General features: G+C 44.8%; 1 protein-coding gene across 2 annotated transcripts in view; it reads left to right on the forward strand.

Annotated features, from left to right (window-relative positions):
• The window catches only part of GRIN2A (glutamate receptor, ionotropic, N-methyl D-aspartate 2A), a 525447-nt gene that overhangs the window by 270885 nt on the left and 235328 nt on the right, over positions 1–19234 (forward strand). For both annotated transcript variants that reach the window (XM_006867221.1, XM_006867220.1), the window contains one exon: positions 13079–13671. In XM_006867221.1, coding sequence (XP_006867283.1) covers positions 13079–13671 — 593 coding nt within the window. The remainder of the gene's footprint in view (positions 1–13078; positions 13672–19234) is intronic.

A 19234-nucleotide genomic window follows, 5' to 3' on the forward strand; every position in this document is an offset into this window, starting at 1 on the left:
AACTCCAGTGTCTCCAAAGCTTTAAGTCCCAGCTCAGCATCCCTGCTCTGAGATATGAATGGTATGTTCAGCAGAGGTATTGATTAGAATCAAACTGACCTTGGAATTAAATTGAGACCCTTACTTTGTTCTACAGTTCATTCTCTGTGTTACCTGGTGTCTGTCTCCTCTCCGAATGCATTTCTCTCCACTGTCTGTCTCCCTTGCTTACTAACCTTCGGCTGCTCTGAACTACAGCCTTTCTTCTGTTCCTTGAACTTGCCAAGTTCTTTCTTGCCTTTATTCATCTTCTCCTTCTGCTTGAAAGGATCTCCCTGTCCCATGCTGTTGTTCTTGTTGCTCATTGACATCCAGTTGGATCCTACTCATAGCAACCTTGTGTATTTCAGAAGGCCAATGAAATGTTTGAGTCATTGTTATGGTTACTGCATCACTCCATGGCATTGAGGGGGGTCCTTGATTTTTCTGGCCAAGTGTGATGTCCTTCTCTAACAACTGCTCCTCCTTGATGATATCTCCAAAGTCGTCTTGGCATCTTTGCAGTCTTGAAGTCTTGCTATTCTTGCTTCTAAGGAACATTTGGGTTGTTCCTAACCTCATATACACCCCCAAACTTTGTCAGGCTATTTCTTCATATCCTTTTATTGGCTCCAATGAATCAGTTCAACTGATAAACAGTTCCACTATTTTGTGCCACATCCCTGACAATCACTATTATCTGACTTCCCTGGAATGATTCTGTTATTGCTCCATTTCCTTCTTTCTATAATATCGCTTTAAGGAGCTCTGGTAGCGTAGTGGTTATGAATCAGGCTGTGAACCGCAAGGTCAGCAGTTCGAAACTACCAGCAGTTCCACGGGAGAAAGATGAGGCTTTCTGCTCCGATAAAGACTTAAAGCTTTGGAAACCCTGTACAGGGTCGCTATGAGTCAGAACTGACTCCACGGCACTTAATGACAACAACAGCATAATGTCTTGTTCCATGACAGTGTAAACGTCATAAAAGCAAGGGCTTTCGCTTTGGTAGCCTTCATCTCAACATTTATTTCATTAAAATGATGCCTGCCACATGGCTGGAGTGTGTTGTATTTGTTGAATGAATGAAAGGCAATGAATGTTTCTCATTTAAGCCATAGATCTGGCAGAGTCTCTGAAATACATAAAAATACATTTTAAAAACCACAGCACTTCCTGTGTTGTTGTTGTTGTTAAATACTGTGGAGCCGGTTTCGATTCATAGTGACCCTGCACAGGGTTTCTGAGGCTGCAGATCTTTATGGGAGCAGAAAGCCTCATCTTTCTCCCACAGAACAGCTAGTAGTTTCGAGCTGCTGACCTTGAGGTTAGCAGCCCAATTCGTAACCACTACGCTACCAGAACTAGACATACTAAAAAATGAGCCTTGGTGACACACTGGGTTAAGCATTGGACTACTAACACAAATGGTCAGGAGTTGGAACCCACCAGCCACACCATGGGAGCAAGATGAGGCAGTTTGTTTCCATGAAGATTTACAACCTTGGGAACTCTATGGGGCAGTCTTACTTTGCCCTGTAGACTTGCTCTCAGTTAGAATTGACTCACTGGAAGTGGGTTGGAGGTACTAAGGAGAAAGGATGTGGGGCTGGGCACTTGGATGGTGAAGGCTGTCATCACTATTAGCACCAGCGTAACTATGGGCCAAGAGCCATGTGTATTAGCTCTCAAAACAGGCGCAGCAGTCCTGCAAGGTGCCTACGGCTGTGTTCACATTCCTGTTTTTTAGAGGGGGGCACAGAGGCTGGAGTTAAGTAAGAGGCAGATCCCAGGCAATCTTGTCTGCAAAGCTCATGTTCCTCCTACAAACCGCTTGTTCCTTGTGGATTCTCTTTGTACATGAATGAGACCATGTCACAGCAAAGAGAGTGACAAATTAGCAGTGAGGAGATTGGGTGTCTGCCTGTGTTGTACCACTGACTTATGTGAAATTCAGAGCAATCGTCTGAGCCTGTAGAGCCTCAATTTCCTTACTTAGAAAATAGGGAGGCTGGTCTTAAGGGTGTCGAAATCTCTCTATACATCACCCTATTTGAGACGGAAGGTGATGTATCCTAGGCCACTCAGCTGAGATTCTGACTCCCGGGTTTGGTGTGAGCGTTGATATTGGAAGGTATTTAAGATTCCCCAGGTGAGGCTCAGCTGGTGTTGGCTATTGAAAACTGAAGGCTTAGGTTAGTGTTTCAACCCTGACTGTGCCTTAAAATCAACCAGGGAAATTAAAACCTACAAATGAACAACAACAGCAAAAACTAACCAACCAACCCACCCTAGACCTCATTCCAGACCTGCCAAATTGATATCTTTGGAGCTGAAAGTGGATGGCAATGATTTTAAACTTTAGTGACTTGAGCTGTGTCTAGGATGACTGAGAAATTGAATGTTTAATTGTATTTGAATACGTTACTTTTAAATAGTCTTATGTGGCTATTGCGTTGGAAACATAGGTTAGGGTTAGTGAGGGTGCTTGATAACTCTAGGTGGCTCTATTCCCTGTCCTAGACCAATAGGTAGAGCTCTTCTTTGTGCTGATCTCAACATCAACCCTCCCCACCCCCCATCGCATGCTCAATCTGAGAGTCTCATGTACAGACTCTGTCTCTGCCTCAGAGCATTCCAGCCACTCTGGACAGCTCCCCAAGCTGGGAACCCAGCACCTTGAGCCACCAGAACCTTAAGATTTTTCTTGTTGTTGTTATGTGCCGTAGAGTCGGTTCCAACTCTTAGTGACCCTGTACAGGGTTATGGAAGCAGAAAGCCTCATCTTTCTCCAGCAGAACAGCTGGTAGTTTCAAGCTGCTGACCTTGTGGTTCACAGCTTGATTCATAACCACTATGCTTCGGTATGGATTGCATCTCAATGTCAAGAAAACAAAAATCCTCACCACTGGAAACATTCTTATCAACCGAGAAAAGATTGAAGTTGTCAAGGACTTCATTCTTCTTGGATCAACTATCAACATTTGCGGAAGCAGCAGTCAAGAGATCAGACGACGTATTGCATTGGGCAAATCTTCTGCACAGGAACTTTTTAAAGTATTGAAGAGCAGAGATGTCAGCTTGAGGACTAAGGTGCGCCTGACCCAAGCCATGGTATTTTCAATAACCTCATATGGATGCGAAAGCTGGACAGTGAATAAGGAAGATCATAGAAGAATTGATGCCTTTGAGCTGTGGTGTTGGAGGAGAATACTAAAAGTGCCATGGACTGCCAAAAGAACCAATAGATCTGTTTTGGAAGAAGTGCAACCAGAGTGCTCCTTGGAGGCCAAGATGGCTAAGCTTCGTCTCTCATACTTTGGACATATTGTCAGGAGGGAACAGTCTCTGGAGAAGGATGTCGTGCTGGGTAAGATGGAGGGTCAGAGAAAAAGAGGAAGACCCCCAACGAGATGGATTGGCCAGGTGGCATCACTGATGGACTCAAGTGTGGCAGCGATAGTGAGGTTGGCCCAGGATCAGACATTGTTTCATTCTGCTGTGCATGGGGTCGCTATGAGTCGGTTCCGACTCGATGGCACCTGACAACAACAACAACATGCTACCAGAAATAACTCTTGTTAGTATGGTTTATCTTCAGGTCTAAGGAAAGTCTTGAGGTTAGCAGGCTAGCATAACAAAAAGAGCTTAGTGGAGGAGAAGAGCTAGTTTGACCAGCTAGGAACTTTAGAATAAGGATACACCCACCAAGGAAAGAAGGGAAGTTCATGGGGAAAGGGGGAAGCTAACTTTAAATGAGAATGCTCCTAGTAAGGACTAGTATGACCTTGGGAGGCGATTGTGACTTCCTAAGGAGCTTTGGTTGTGTAGAGGTTAAGAATCGGGCTGCGAACCACAAGGTCAGCAGTTTGAAACTACCAGCTGTTCTTCAGAAGAAAGATGAGGCTTTCTGCTCCCGTAAAGATTTACAGCCTCAGAAACCCTGTACAGGGTCGTTATGAGTCAGGACCGACTCCATGGTAAATAACAATTATACCCAGTAGAAGGGGAACAGGAAGGAGGAGGGGCTTTTCGAGACAGGGGAATAAAACTGAGGTCCAGCCATGCAGCATACCTGCCCATGTCTACATGTGTCTACTGGGTTGGGCGCCCAATTTTGCAAAATTGAATAAAGAAAACCTCTCGCTTAAAAAAAAAAAAAAATTAAACTCACTTAAAGAGCGAGGATCACCAAGCAGAAAAGTGAATTCTAAAAGACTACTATTCTAAAAGAATATTTGTAAAAAAAAGAATTCTCGTGGCTGTAGTGGTCAGGGGTGCATTTGGAGACTTCCTTCAATTTCCCCGCCAAAGACACATTGGTTAGTTTCATTAACTCACCCAGTCATTCAATTCATTACCTGTTTACAAAGTACCTGATCCCTCACAGCCTCTAACACTTGATTATGATAAACTATGTTTCTGCTTTATCTCAAAGGCTTTGGAAGCTGCTAGAGATTGTTCCCATAGCTGTGTGGAGAGTAAAAGACCAAGCTTATGGGCAGGGGTTCCAGATAAAGATTCCTTCTAAGTTTGGGAATAAGCTGACAAGGGTCTGAACATGAGTAGGTACACAGCTGATGTTGTTGCTGTGTGTGATGATGTTGTTGCTGTGAGCCATAGAGTTGGCTCTGACTCATAGAGACCCTGTATAGGATTTCTGAGGCTGTAAATCTTTATAAGAACAGAAAACCTTATCTTTCTCCTGAGGAGTAGCTGGTGGGTTCGAACTGCTGACCTTGTGATTAGCAGCCCACTATGCCGCTCTGGTAGTGTAGTGGTTACGAATCGGGCTGCGAACTGCAAGGTCAGCAGTTCGAAACTACCAGCTGCTCCGCGGGAGAAAGATGAGGCGTTCTGCTCCCGTAAGGATTTACAGCCTCGGAAACTCTGTTCAGGGTCACTATGGGTCAAAACCGACTCGACAGCACTTAACAACAACAACAACATGCCACAAGTGACCCTTACTAGGTACAGTGGGAGGAGGCAAAATAAATAAACCTGAGAGGAGAAACACAGGGGTGGAATGGAAATCATAAAATGGTCCAATAAATGGAGGTTACTTGGAATGTAATGCTGCATTTGCCAATTGATGGTGTTGACATGTTTTTGGGAAATGGTAACCGTGTATAGTTTCCCCTCCCAACCCCAGTCTCCCCCGTAAACTGATGATAAATTATATATATATAGAATCGCTGATGTTGGTTTCCCATTTCTGGGGGAGTTTCTTTATTGGTTGGGTACCTCCAGAGAGATTGGGTAAAGCGTTGTCACCACATACCCATGTACACCTGTGCCCTGCATACCTGGAAGCAGTGTTTCCTACTACTTAAGCATCCAGATTCTGGACTCAGATTGCTTGGGTTTCAATCCTGGTTCTTCCACATACTAGCTATGTGAATTTGGGGAAGATATATTCTCTGGGCCTGAGTTGTTTCATTGTTGCTGTTGTTGTTAAGTGCCATTGAGTCAATTCTAACTCATAGCGACCCTCTATGGGGTTTCCAAGGAGGGGTTGTTGACTTTGAACCGCCGACCTCACAGTTCAAACAGACCCTGAGGTTGAGTATTTATCATATGGCTCCACACCAGGTAGTACAGGGATAATAATATGACCTATTTACAATGATGACAGTAATGGCTATGATGATGATGATGCTGAGTAATGGTGGAATGGGATGATGGTGGTGGTGGATGAAGATATTGATTGAGGAGAAGGACGATGCTGGAGGATGCCGATGTTAGAGGAGGAGGATGGTCGTGGTGGTGATGACCGTGATGATGATAATGAATGATGTTGAATTGGGGTGATGGTGGATGACGATGATAATTGAGGAGGAAGAGGATGGTGGAGGATGATTATAGAGGAGGTTGATGGTGATGGTGGTGATGACAGTAATGATGATAAATGATGTTACATTGTGATGATGGTGGTGGTGGTGGATGAAGATGTTCATTGAGAAGGATGGTGGAGGGTGATAATGATAGAGGAGGAGGGTGCTGATGGTGTTTATCACAGTGATGATGCTAATGAATGATGGTGGATAGGGATGTTTATGGGCGATGATACTGACAGTAGTGGTAGCGGATGTGAATGACAACAGTGATGGCTGGGAAGGTGGAGGATGACAGAGGAGGGTAATGACGGTGATGATGGTGATGTTAATGGTGATGATGATGAATGATGCTGGAAGGGGATGATGGTAATAGTGCATGACAGTGTTGATTGAGGAAGATGAAGAAGGATGATGCCCATAGTGGTAGTGGATGAGAGGACAGAATGGATGACTGGGGAGAAGGAGGCTGGCAGAGGATGGTGGTGATGATGTCAGTGGTGACAATGATGGATAATGAAGGATGGTGAATGCCCATGTTGATTATGGAGGAGGAGGATGATGATGATAGAAACAATGACAGTGATGGTGAACGATACAGGATGGCAATGTTGGTGGGTAATGATGGTAGTGGTTATGGTGGATGATAACAATGATGATCGGGGAGGAAGAGGATGCAGATGAGTAATGATGGTGGTGAGGATGATAAGTAATGGTGGATGGCCGTGGTGGTGGTGGTGATGATGACAGTGATGGTGGTGAAATGATAAATAATGGTGGATGGCCATGATGATGGATGATGATGGTGGTAGTGGATGGAGGGATCGAATGGATGATGACTGGGGAGGAGGAAGATGATGGTGATGGTGGGTTATGAGAAGGATGGAGGATAAAGATAATGACTGAAGAATGGAGATCTTCCAGTGGAACAGACTTAGCTTATATCGATGTGAAAATGCTTTTCACCTGAATCCCCAGGTTTGTCAAATTTGATACCTTCCTTTCCTTCTCATTCACAGACACAGAAACAAAAGATGCTTAAACACTCCGTGGACACCTTGTGAGAATGTGTGCAGTCTTATATATCAGTTCTTAGCACTGCAATCCTCCATCCGGAGAAAGCAAGCTCCCAAGGGGTCTCTCTTGACTTTGCTGGGTCACATGCCTCATTTTATTTTCTACTAATGTTCATACTGGCAGAAAGAAGGGAAGTACACTGTGGAAATGGGTACTGTGTGGACAGCAGTGACCCGTCCTCTCATGCTTCCTGAGGACACACTTCCAACTCATTCATTTCTTCCCATAATATATACAGACTACTGCGGTGTGTCAGACATCATGCTAGGTTTTGATGATTCTAGCTTTCTAATGTGCATCCTGCCACTGAGATGAGAGTAAGGTAAACAAGTAAGCTATCTTTGCAGTTCAGATCCTCCCAGTCACAAATTCAGTTTCAGTTAAGCTGACATGAGACCCAAGAAAAGGCATATTTTTCAAAAACCCTGCAAGTAATTCTCATGTACAAGAGCCACCAGTGTATGTGAGGGAACATTAGGTGATACCTCCCAATGACCAGAACTGAGCTTTTGTTCCCATGAGGTCACATGGATCTAAGCAAAACCACTTAACCTGTCTTGCTGTGTGTTTATGAGACACACCATCTGTAAGGGTCATACCACTTGCTATAACTTGCTTCTTAGAATTTGAATCAGAGAAAATGGATGTGCTCTGTATCCTTTGCAAATAGTTAAGAGAAATGAAAGATGATATTGTTGCTGTTGTTAGGTGCCATAGAGTCGGTACCAACTCATAGTGACCTTATGCACAGCACAACGAAACACTGCCTGATCCTGGGCCAACCTCACTACTGTTGCCACACTTGAGTCCATCGATGCTACCACTTGGCCAATCCATCTTATTGGGGGTCTTGGTACCCATGGATTCAGGTCTCGGTCTAGGCAGTCAGCAAGCTCTGGGGCATTCTGGAACATTTGACAGGAGAGAAATGATAGGACTGAAACAGTCTAGAACAAGGCACCCAGAATCGACCCCCACCCCTCCCTCGCTCTATGTTTAAAACAGTTTGTTCTGTCTTCTGCCGAGCAGCCAGCATGGGGAGGTGGGGGTAGGGGAATTGCTTTGCTGCAGATCCGAAGTGGGAGTCTGAAATCTGTTCCCTCTCCCCCGGCTGCAGACTGCTAAGGAAGCAGGGTGCCAGAGGGGGTCAGAGACCCAGTTGTGGTGTCCAGAAAGTACAGGCTGGATGTGACTGTTGTGCTACTTTCTTTTCTCCCTCCCTGTCTAAGACCTTCTGTTGTGATTGTGCTCAGAGCTTCAGTAGTCTGATAGAGTTCCACCAGGAGCCCCCGAGACTGTGGCCCTTAGATGCCCTTTCAGACTTGGAACTGAACCCATCTCTGGGGATCGCCTTTAAGCCAAACAGTAGGCAGGCCTATAAAGTGAACAATAGCCACAGGAGACCAAAAGGACAGCATTTGCACAAAAATAAAGCTCAGAAGGCAGGACAGGGCAGGAGAGAAGGACAAATGGAAAATAGGGAACCCAGGGTGCCAGCAGATGAATGTTGTTACATTGAAGGGACGGCAACCAATGTCGCAAAACAAAGTTTAAACATTGTTGAAGGTAAAGCTAATTTGCTCTCTAAATGTTCACCATAACCGCAATAAAAAATTCAGACTGTCAGGATTGTAGTCTCAGGGGACACCATGATCTGTTGGCCCAACAGTCCACAGAAACAATGTTCTACATCTTACTTTGGTGAGTGGTGTCATGGATCTTAAAAGCTCATGAGTGGTCATCTAAGGTGCAGCTATTGGTAGCTCCATGTGCAGAAGAAAGAAGAGTGATGAGAATTTAAGATGCTTGAAATCAGTTAATCCCACATAGTAATGGTGGATCCTGTGAACATCAGTCTCCACGACTCTGAGACTAGAAGAACTAGATGGTGCCCAGCCAACACTACCAACTGCCCTGAAATGGATCACATTAGAAGGTCCCGTATAAAGCAGCAGAATATGTAGAACAAAACTCAAAATTATTTTAAAAAAACAGGGCTTAGTGGTTAGAAAGAGACTGGAGGAAACTGAGATGATGGCTCTTGACCACCCCCCGCCCCCTTTCAGGTCTGGAAAGGAACTCACCTTCATGGCCCAACTTTCAGCCAAGCAGTAGATAGGTATATTGTTGTTCTTAAGAGCCATCGAGTCTGGATAGTGTTTCCCAGGAACGACTGGTGAGTTTGAACCACCGGCCTTGCAGTCATCTTCAGACCACTGTCCTGCCCCATCTCCATGTTTGTTGCAATGTTTGGGTCCCCCGTGACTGTTGTGTCAGTCCATCTCATTGAGGGTTTGCTTCATTCTTGCTGATCCGAGCCCCACTGCTGTCGAGTCGATTCTGGCTCAGAGTGACCCTACAGGATGGGGTAGAATGGCCTCACTGGGCTCCCATAGCTGTCATCTTTATGAAACCAGGCTGCCACGTCTCTCTTCCGCCTCTTATTATTGGGTCCTTTCTGCTGTTGCCCTTTTATTGGTGTTTCACGTAGTTCTGTGGACAGCTGTCGAGGTTCATGTTGTTAGTTGTTATCGAGTCTGGCTCTGACTCAGCCTTATGTATAACAAAGCATTGACTGGTCCCGCACCATCTTTAGGATTGTTGATGTGTTTTAAGAAAACGTTGGCCTCGTCCTGCACTTTCTTCAGGATTGTTGGTATGTTTGATTCCAGTTCTGGTTTATGTCATTGGAGTGTGCCATTGAGTCAGTTCTGACTCATACAGAGGGTTTCTGTGAGCAGCTGGTGGGTTTGAACCACCGACCTTGTGGTTACTAGTCCAGTGCTGATCCTACAGCGTCCCACTGGAGCTCACTTGAGACTTAGAGTGCTGCAGTATTCTCTTCCTTATCAACATGGAACTTTCTAAAGTGCTGCTCTGCACCCTTGGAGTCACTGTAGATCAGAATCAACGTGACAGCAAATCACAGCAATAACAAAACATAATCTGGTGTTAGATGGAAGAAGGTTTCTAAGGGTAAACCGGGTGATGGTGTTGAAAGTTTTTACTCTCTGATATGTGACATTCAAAAGCCCTACAGAATGCAATCTCGCCCTTTCCTATTTGTGTTTCAACCTAGAACGTCCCTCTCTGGAATCACCCACACATCCACTCGCTCATGCATTCCCACCATCCGGTTCTGGGGACACAGACACAGATCAGCAGCCTTTGAGGTCCCTGGCCTTGATGGGGAGTGATTTAAAATCATGCATCAATCTCAAATACTGGGTTTCTCCCAAAGCTACCATGTTTTTGTTGTTAAGTGCCATCAAATCAGTTCTGACTTATAGAGCAACCTTGTATAGGCTTTCTGAAGAGCAGTTGGTGAGTTTGAATGCTGACCTTGTAGTTAACAGTCCAGTGTTTATTGTACAGCACTATGCCAGGAATTCCTGTTACTGGTGTTGTTGTTATTAAATGCCATCGAGTTGGTTCCGACTCATAGCAACCCTATGAGTATAGAGTTTCCAGTGAGCAGCTGGTGGGTTTGAACTGCCAACCATGTGCTTCACAGTCCAGTGCTTATCCTGTAGCACCATACCAGGAGTGAGAAAAAAAGAGTTATCCTAAGTCGTTAAGTCTGTTAGCAGCTTTAATTGATTTAATGAGGTGAAATACATAGAACTGGAATGTCGTTAAGGGTCCCAGAAGGCATTTATTGCTCTCCACCTTTAGGCCATGATGCACTCAAATGATCTCAGAAGGAAATGAGCAGCATTTCCAAGAATGATAGCTTTGGGCCCATTGAGATAAAACTTTCCATTCAATGAGTACCCACTGGAAAACGATGTGGACTTGTTGAAGGAGTTGACATGATCTACCGCAAAGTATTGTTCTGAAAGCCAAGAATAGAATCACCCATCCCCTCTCTTTCTCTCTCTCTCTAACACACACAGAGGATTCCCCATAGTGTGCACCCATGGAATCGGGGAAAACGCACATGCTAAATACAGAACACACACTGGAGCCATAGCTATAGTATGTTGAAGACCCTTTAAGGTGTCTTTCCATTGCCAAGAAGAAGAGGAAAACAAAAGATTTCTCAGCATTTGTCAAATCCTGTTTTTCTGTAACACAGAGGCATACACCCTGTTTATTTGGCATTTTTGTGTGATGTCAACTCATCAGCAGCAGTGTTGAAGCCAATCTTAAATAATCCCAAGAAGGCCATGGTTGAGTGTTAGAAAGGGAACTGGGTGTGGAGTCACAGAACCTGGTTTCACCTGTCTACTAGCTATGTGACAATTTGAGGCCTCGTTTTTCTCCTCCTTTTTAGGGTTCTTATGGGCATTTAAAGAGTTAAAGAGTGTGAAGATAACTTGCAAATTCTAGAACTGTAGGCACTGCCTGCGTTTTCTAACTGGGTGTTTGTTGGCTTGGTTATAGACTTGCAGAGATATTAGAACTCTTACCAGAAAACCAAGGAGCTCTGGTAGCGTAGCAGTTACAAATCGGTCTGCTAATCTCAAGGTCAGCAGTTCGAAACTACCAATGGTTCCACAGGAGAAAGATGAGGCTTTCTGCTCCTGGGAAGATTTACAGCCTCAGAAATCCCATGCAGGGTCACTATGAGTCGGAACCGATTCCACAACTCATAACCACCACAACCACCACCACCAGAAAACCATTAGGCACCACCAGAAAACCATTAGGCGGTTGAGTTGACTTTGGTGCCTCTATGTGTGTCTAAGTAGAACTGTGCTCCATAGGACTTTCAAAGGAGATTGTTTTTAGAAGTCAGCCAGCCTTTCTTCTGAGGAATCTCTAGGTGGGCTTTTGAACCAAGCAGGTGAACCAAGTCCATGGGCGATGCAAACAGCTGACATACTTGACTACTGACCAGAAGGTTGGAAATCCAAGTTCACCCAAAATCATTTTAAAAGATGAGCTGGCCATCTGTGAGAAAACATCCATTGAAAATCCTACTGAATATGGTTCTACTCTGACACACATGAGATCGCCATGAATCAGCAGCAAGTACTATGAGAACTCTTACACCAAACCTATTGCCATCAAATGGACTCCATTTCATAGAGGCTCTAGGGTCTTCAAGATATAATCTTTACAGAAGCAGATGTCCACATCTTTGTCCTGAAGAGCCACTGGTGGATTTGAACCACCAAATTTCGGTTCCTAGCCAGACACTTAGCCATTGAGCCACCAGCACCCTCTGTTAAAAGTACTGCAGGTCCTTGAATCTTCCAAGTTACTTTCCAAGTAAGAGCCTTCGTAGCTGCTCCTGATGCTGTGTGACAAGTTTGAGTCCTCATCTGTGGACAAACTCCCATGACCCTCCACGCTGAGGACCCCACCCACTTCCTCATTCTCTCACCCTTCCCATCTCCAGCTACATTCACCTCCTATTCCTGAGTCCCCCACTTGTTTCCCCTCTTCCTCACCTGGATGCTCCCTCGAGATTCCCTGATACCTCCCTCTCTCAGCCCTGCTGGGAGAAGCTCTCCCTCATGTTCCTCTCAGATCCAGCAAGACAAGGACCAGTCTACCTCATATGCCCCAAGATCCCAAAAGTGTTGGCATAGAGTTGGGTGTTCAATGACTATTTGTCCATTGAATGAGTTAATATCCATAGAGTATTTATTATACTCTGTATTATAAAGAAATCATGAGTTCTCTAATGGCAAACAGGAGAACTCGTTGGTTCATATGAACATGTGACCCAGGATAAATGCCTTCAATCATGGGCCGTTCCAGATGCTCCAATTATGGCACCAGGTATGCATTTCCAAGTCCTCATGCCATGTTTGCCTCTCTTGGTTTCATTTTTAGGCCATGAGGCTGGAGACCAGATAGAGTTTGTTCTGTTGGAACCATATGGACACAAAGTGGGGGATGGAATGAGCTAGAGGAAATTTAAAAGCATCAGTAAGGACAGGGAAGGAGACCAGATGGCCTTCACTTTACTGGACTGTGAGTTTGTGAGTACAGGGACCTCTGGTTTCTGTATTTCCAGTATCTGTCCCTGGACTGGCATTTCTTAGGTGCTTAAGAATTATTTGCAAATGAATAGATGTGTGATTGATCTTCCCGTGCTTCAAAGCTGGATTTCATTCAAACCTAGGGAAACAGATGGTTATGTATAAACTGCCTTCTGCCTCATGCTCTGTTTTGCTTTCTCTGTACCTGTTGGCAGGATCCAACATCGACCTTCTTCCAGTTCGGAGCATCCATCCAGCAGCAAGCCACAGTCATGCTGAAGATTATGCAGGATTATGACTGGCATGTCTTCTCTTTGGTGACCACCATCTTCCCTGGCTACAGGGAGTTCATTAGCTTCGTCAAGACCACAGTGGACAACAGCTTTGTGGGCTGGGACATGCAGAACGTCATCACGCTGGACACTTCCTTTGAGGATGCGAAGACGCAGGTCCAACTGAAGAAGATCCACTCTTCCGTCATCTTGCTGTACTGTTCCAAAGATGAGGCGGTTCTCATCCTGAGTGAGGCCCGCTCCCTGGGTCTCACCGGGTATGACTTCTTCTGGATTGTCCCCAGTTTGGTCTCTGGAAACACAGAACTCATTCCCAAAGAGTTTCCATCAGGACTCATCTCTGTCTCCTATGATGACTGGGACTACAGCCTGCAGGCCAGAGTGCGGGACGGCCTCGGCATCCTCACCACGGCTGCATCGTCCATGTTGGAGAGGTACTCCTACATCCCCGAGGCCAAGGCCAGCTGCTACGGGCAGAACGAGAAGCCGGAGATCCCGCTGCACACTTTGCACCAGTAAGAGGGGCTCTTTGCTTGTCTCGCCAAGTGGGCACAGGGTTTGTTTACTATGAGTGATGTTTGTTTAAATACTGTTGTTATATGCCATGGAGTCAGTTCTGACTCATAGAAACCCTGTCTAGGATCTTCAAAGAGCAGCTGGTGGGTTTGAACTTCCAACTTTGTGGTTTGCAGTCCAGTGCTGATTGTACAGCACACCTTGTTTCTGTTGTTGTTATGTGCCATTGAGTCAGTTCCAACTGTAGTGACCCTGTATAGGGTTTTCCAGGAGTGGTTCCAGGGAACTGCCGACCTTGCAGTTCAAGCCAGTTTTGTTGTCCAGTGCATTAACCCACAGTGCCACACCAGGACCCCATAGCACACCGTGTTGTTGTTGTTGTTGTTGTTGTTGTTAGGTGCCATCCAGTCAGTACCGACTCATAGCGACCCTATGCACAGCAGAACGAAACAATGTCCGATCCTGGGCCAACTTCACTACTGTTGCCACACTTGAGTCCATCAATGCTGCCACCTGGCCAATCCATCTCGTTGGGAGGTCTTCCTCTTTTTCTCTGACCCTCCATCTTACCAAACATGACATCCTTCTCCAGCAGAGTATAGCAAACATAGGGGGCTTCAAAAAGATCATGCAAAAGTTAAATGAAGAGACCATGGAGTTTTCCCATGAACTTTCTGAAGCCCCTTCATAAGAACAAATCCGTTTAAAGCAGGGCTGTTGTGGTTAGTTATCACTGAGTCAGTTTGTGAGTCATAGCGGCCCCAGTGTCAGGGTACACCCACCCCACAGGGTCTTCTTGGCTGTGAGTTTTAGGGAAGCAGGTTGCCATGCCTTTCTTCTGTGGAACTGCCAGGTAGGTTTAAGCTGAACACTTAACAATTACACCGCCAGGGTCCCTTCAATAAGAATGTTATTGCTGTTAGTGATGCTGCATAGAATTTTCAAGGAACGGTTGGTGGGTTTGAACTGCCAGCCTTGCAGTTAGCAGTCCAGTCCGATTACCCAATTATGCTCTAAAAGTAATGGAGACTTGGGACATTTTTTGTTCAATTTCTACTTTCCTCTCCCCTTCTTTTTTCCTTTTGTTTTGAAGATAGGTTATATCAGACTATAACTGATCTCTGCAACTTATTTCATCCAATAACATGAACCCCAAACCAAATCCACCGCCATTATCGAGTCAGTTCCCACTCATAATGACCCTAGGCAGGGTTTCTAAGACTGTCGGCCTTTATGGGAGCCACAGCGACCCATAGTGACCTTGCGGTTCAAACTGACCTTGCAGTCCAGCGCATTATCCTGCAACACCACACTGAGAATCCTACCAATTCATAGCAGAGTATAATATACAAGATTGTTGTTGTTGTGAAGCGCCACTGAATCAGTTCTGACTCACTGCGGCCCTGTATAGGGTTTCCTAGTGGATTTGACCCGCCAACCTTGTGATTCAAATCGACTTTTTCTTCCAGAGCTTATGTAATAGTAAGCACCACACTAGGACTCCACTATACAGGGAGACTTCAAAAATTCAGGGGGAAGTCTATAATCTTTTCATTCCATTTTCCCATGAATTTTCAAAGCCCCTTCATATGTTAAGGAGCATTGGTGATGCAGTGGATAACTGACTGCTAACCAAAAGGTTGTTGGTTCAAACCCACTAATGACATTGCTGGAAAATGACCTGAAGATCTGTTGCCTTAAAGATTATAGCCTAGAAAACCCTATGGCAGTTCTCTGTCATATAGGGTCACTGTGAACCAGAATCAAGGTGACAGTACACAACAGCATATATGAGAAGGATTAAAAAAGTTCATGGGGGAAATTCCAATATTATTTTTTATTCTTTTCCCCCCGCACACACACACATTTTTTGAAGTGCCCTTGTATACAATGGTTAGGGAACAGAATCCTCACCTTTCATGTGGGAGATCACTTGTCTGTCAGTGTTGCTGTGATGCTGAACAGCTTTCAGTGGAGCTACCAGACTTCAGAAAGATTAGGAAGAAAGGCCTGGCAACCTCCTCCCAAAAATCAGCCAGTGGAAGCCCTCTGGATCATAATGGTCTTTTGATGTGTCCATTGTGCATGCTGGTAACTGACAACAACAGCAATGATGAGATATAGACAGGGGGACTTCAAAAATGAATGGAAGAATAGAATGAAAAGATCATGGATTTTTTTCCACCAACTTTTTGGGTATTACAAACCCAACACATTACACTGTCTACTCCACCATTGTAGCACCATAAAATAAGCATTCAACTCAAGGTCGGTGCTTCAAACTCACCATTCGCTCCTCAGAAACCCTATACCAGGGTTGCTATGAGTCAGAACCAACTCAGCAGCAGTTAAGAACCGCCATTACTGGTGCTCCTAGATCTAAATTCCTTCCCTTCTCTTATCCTAAATATTCCTTTAGGTCATTGGAGATCTTGGCAATCATTCCTTCCCCCCGACCCCCGTTTTTTGTTTTATTTTCTTTCTTTTCATTATGAATTGCATGATCTGTTTACCAAGCAGATCATTCGTTTTATAGTCAACAAATTTCTATCTTGAATACTTGACCACTGTATGGTGTGCATACTTCACTTGTGTCATTGTCTCCCCGCTATATGCTACTCAGCTGAAAATTGAGCCACAAGTGTGAGTTAGCTTCCAAGCCTAAAAGGTAACCAAGGACCATAGTCTTGGGCTCCCTCTGTCTCTTTTATGATTTTGAGTTTTGTTCCACATTTTCTCCCACTCGATCCAGGACCTTCTGATGTGATCCCTTATCAGAGCAGTTGGGAGTGGCAGCCCGGCACCATCTAGTTCTTCTGGTCTCAGGGTTGTAGAGACTAATGTTCATGTGATACATTGGACTGTTTCCATGTGTCTTCACTTTTCATAGCTCTTCTTCCCTCCAGACAGGGAGGAATGTGTCCTTGTTGACTGTTAGCTGACTTTATCCATATGCATTCCTCTGATTATGAGCTGGGAGGCTCTGTGACAAAGGGAGTAAACTGGAGTAAGTCTTGTCCTGGTTCGAATCTCGTCTCATTCACTTCCTGTGTGACTTGGGTAATCACTTGGCATTTCTGAGCCTCAGTTATTTGTCACTAATGGATATAGTACTGCCTTCTAGGCACTGACTGTAGAGCCTTAGCAAGTCTCAGAACTGGAGGGAAGAGGGAGGCTTGTTGAAAATAAGGCTCCAGTCTGCTTCTCATTCAGTGCATCTGGTTGGGCCCAAGAGTTCTCGTTACTAGCAAGTTCACAGGCATTGCCAACACTGCTGGTTGAGGAACACACTCAGAACCAGTGTTCTCGGCCGGCCTTGAGTGTCAAATGAGGCAATGTCTGACAAGTTCTGCTTTGTACTGTGCCTGGTACCTGGTGGTGATCTAGTAGCTGTCAGCGCCATCGGTAAAGGTGTCTATAGTCTTCAGAAATGACAACCTACAGAGAAGGCTGGTTTACTGCCATCAAGCAGTCACCGAGCATCTCTGGGGAACCTCAGAACTTCTAATCAGCTGCAGTTCAGGGGTGATCTCTAAGGTATGGGGCTGGAGACGTGTGTATTGTTGTTATTAATTGTCATCAAGTCAGTTTCAACTCACAGCCACCCTATATGACAGAGTAGAACTGCCCAGTGAGGTTTCTGAGACTTTCTACTTTACAGGAGCTGATTACCAGGTCTTGTCTCTCTCAGTGGCTTTGATCCACTGACCTTTTGGTCAGCAGTGGAGTGTTTAACCACTGTGCCACCACGGCTCCTTCATGTTATTGTTAAGTACCACCTAATTGGTTCCAACTCATAACAACCCTGCATAGCGTTTCCGGAACTGACTTGGCGGCACTTAACAACAACAACAACATAGGGTTTCTGAGGAGCAACTGTGGGTTTGCACCACTGACCTTGTGATTAGTAGTCCAGTGCTTACCCTACAGCATCACACCAGGACCCTGTGAAGTATCATCTAGTCAGTTGCAATACCTAGTGATCCTGTATAGCATTTCCTAGGAGTGTCTGGTGGGCTTGAACCCCCAATCTTGTGGTTAGCAGTTTAGTGATTATCCTACAGCACCACACCAGGATTCCATAAACCCCCTTGCATGATACACACACACACAAAAGAACCTTTAAATACTTTTAAGGAATCATGTTCTTTTGAAGTTCTCCCTTCCCCTTTCTGCTCTCCCTCTTTAACCATTTTACATTGTCACTTTGGGCCTCTTAAATAATTGCCCAAACATCAGGAAAGAACTCAAGTAAATCAGCAGACACACGAGGCAGCTTCTACCGAAGCAGTGAAGCTGCCAACCCAAAGACCAGGGCTGGCCTAATAAATTCTTCCTCCTATAATAAGATGTGCTCTGCAGCTGGAATATTCAGAAATGCATAATTCGGATGGGAATATAACTCAATTTGAGGGCAATTGAAATATAATACATACAGGAAAAAGAATTTGAGAGGGGTAATTGGCAAGGCATTCAGATCTCTTTCCAGTGACCACCCTGAATTCTAACCACAGAAAACGTAAAAAAAAAAAAAAAAATATTCCACTGCTGTGGAATGCTGCCAGGGTCTTTCTAGAAGGGATGCCTTTGAGTGCAGTGATCTTTTAAATGCTGTTTCAGCCCCCGAGAAGTAGTGCATCAACCATGTTAAGTCATCACCCACCTCTTGGCCGTCAATGAAACACCTCTCCCTCGCAGAGGACTGACTATACAACCCTGCTCACAAGGTGGAATAAGGGCCCAATAGTCTCTCTTTGCCACACTCCCCACCACCAACATGTGCCTTAAAGCCACCCCTAGGAAGACGGGTAGCTAGAGAAGGTCTTCAAGAAAAAGTCATTTGAAGAAAAAAGGACGAAGAGGGTGCTGTGTCTTTCTGTCTTTCCCCACATCCATTCTTGCACTGGACTGTGAACCACAAAGGCAGTGGTTCAAACTCACCAGTTGCTCATTGGAAACTCTATACAGGGTTGCTATGAATCGGAACCAACTCGCTGGCAAGTAACAACAGCAACATTGTTCTGTCCAGACAATCCTGTGTTAGCCCCTGAAATGCATAGGTTAATGAAGCCATAACTCAAAAAGTCATAACGTCAAAGAGTATATACAGTTTTATGGGGAAAAAAGAAAAATTCGTCTGAAGACAAACTTGGGTAACAAAAACTCATTTTTTTCAGCATTGAAAAAAACCAAAACAAAATATAATAGCATAAAATAGTACAGGGTGGGGAAAAAAAACTCCAAAAACAATACAACACAAAAAGCACCCCTCCCCGACACTCACAAGAACAAACAAAAGTTAACAAGTCAAATTTGCTTTAAAATTTAAAAGAAATAAAACACATTGGTGATGCCCAAGTCCTTGTGATAGCGCTTTGCACCCACAGTCTTCTCCCTCTCTCTTAATTGTTGTTGTTGATGTTGTTAAGTGTCGTTGAGTTGTTTCTGACCCATAGCAACCCTGTATAGGGTTTCCGAGGAGCAGCTGTTGAGCTTGAACCTCCAACTTTGCATGTGTTTGCATACTTTCAATATATATATGTTGTTGTTGTTGTTAAGTGC

Source organism: Chrysochloris asiatica, unplaced genomic scaffold, assembly GCF_000296735.1.
Source record: "Chrysochloris asiatica unplaced genomic scaffold, ChrAsi1.0 scaffold00102, whole genome shotgun sequence".
Classification (NCBI taxonomy): domain Eukaryota; kingdom Metazoa; phylum Chordata; class Mammalia; order Afrosoricida; family Chrysochloridae; genus Chrysochloris; species Chrysochloris asiatica.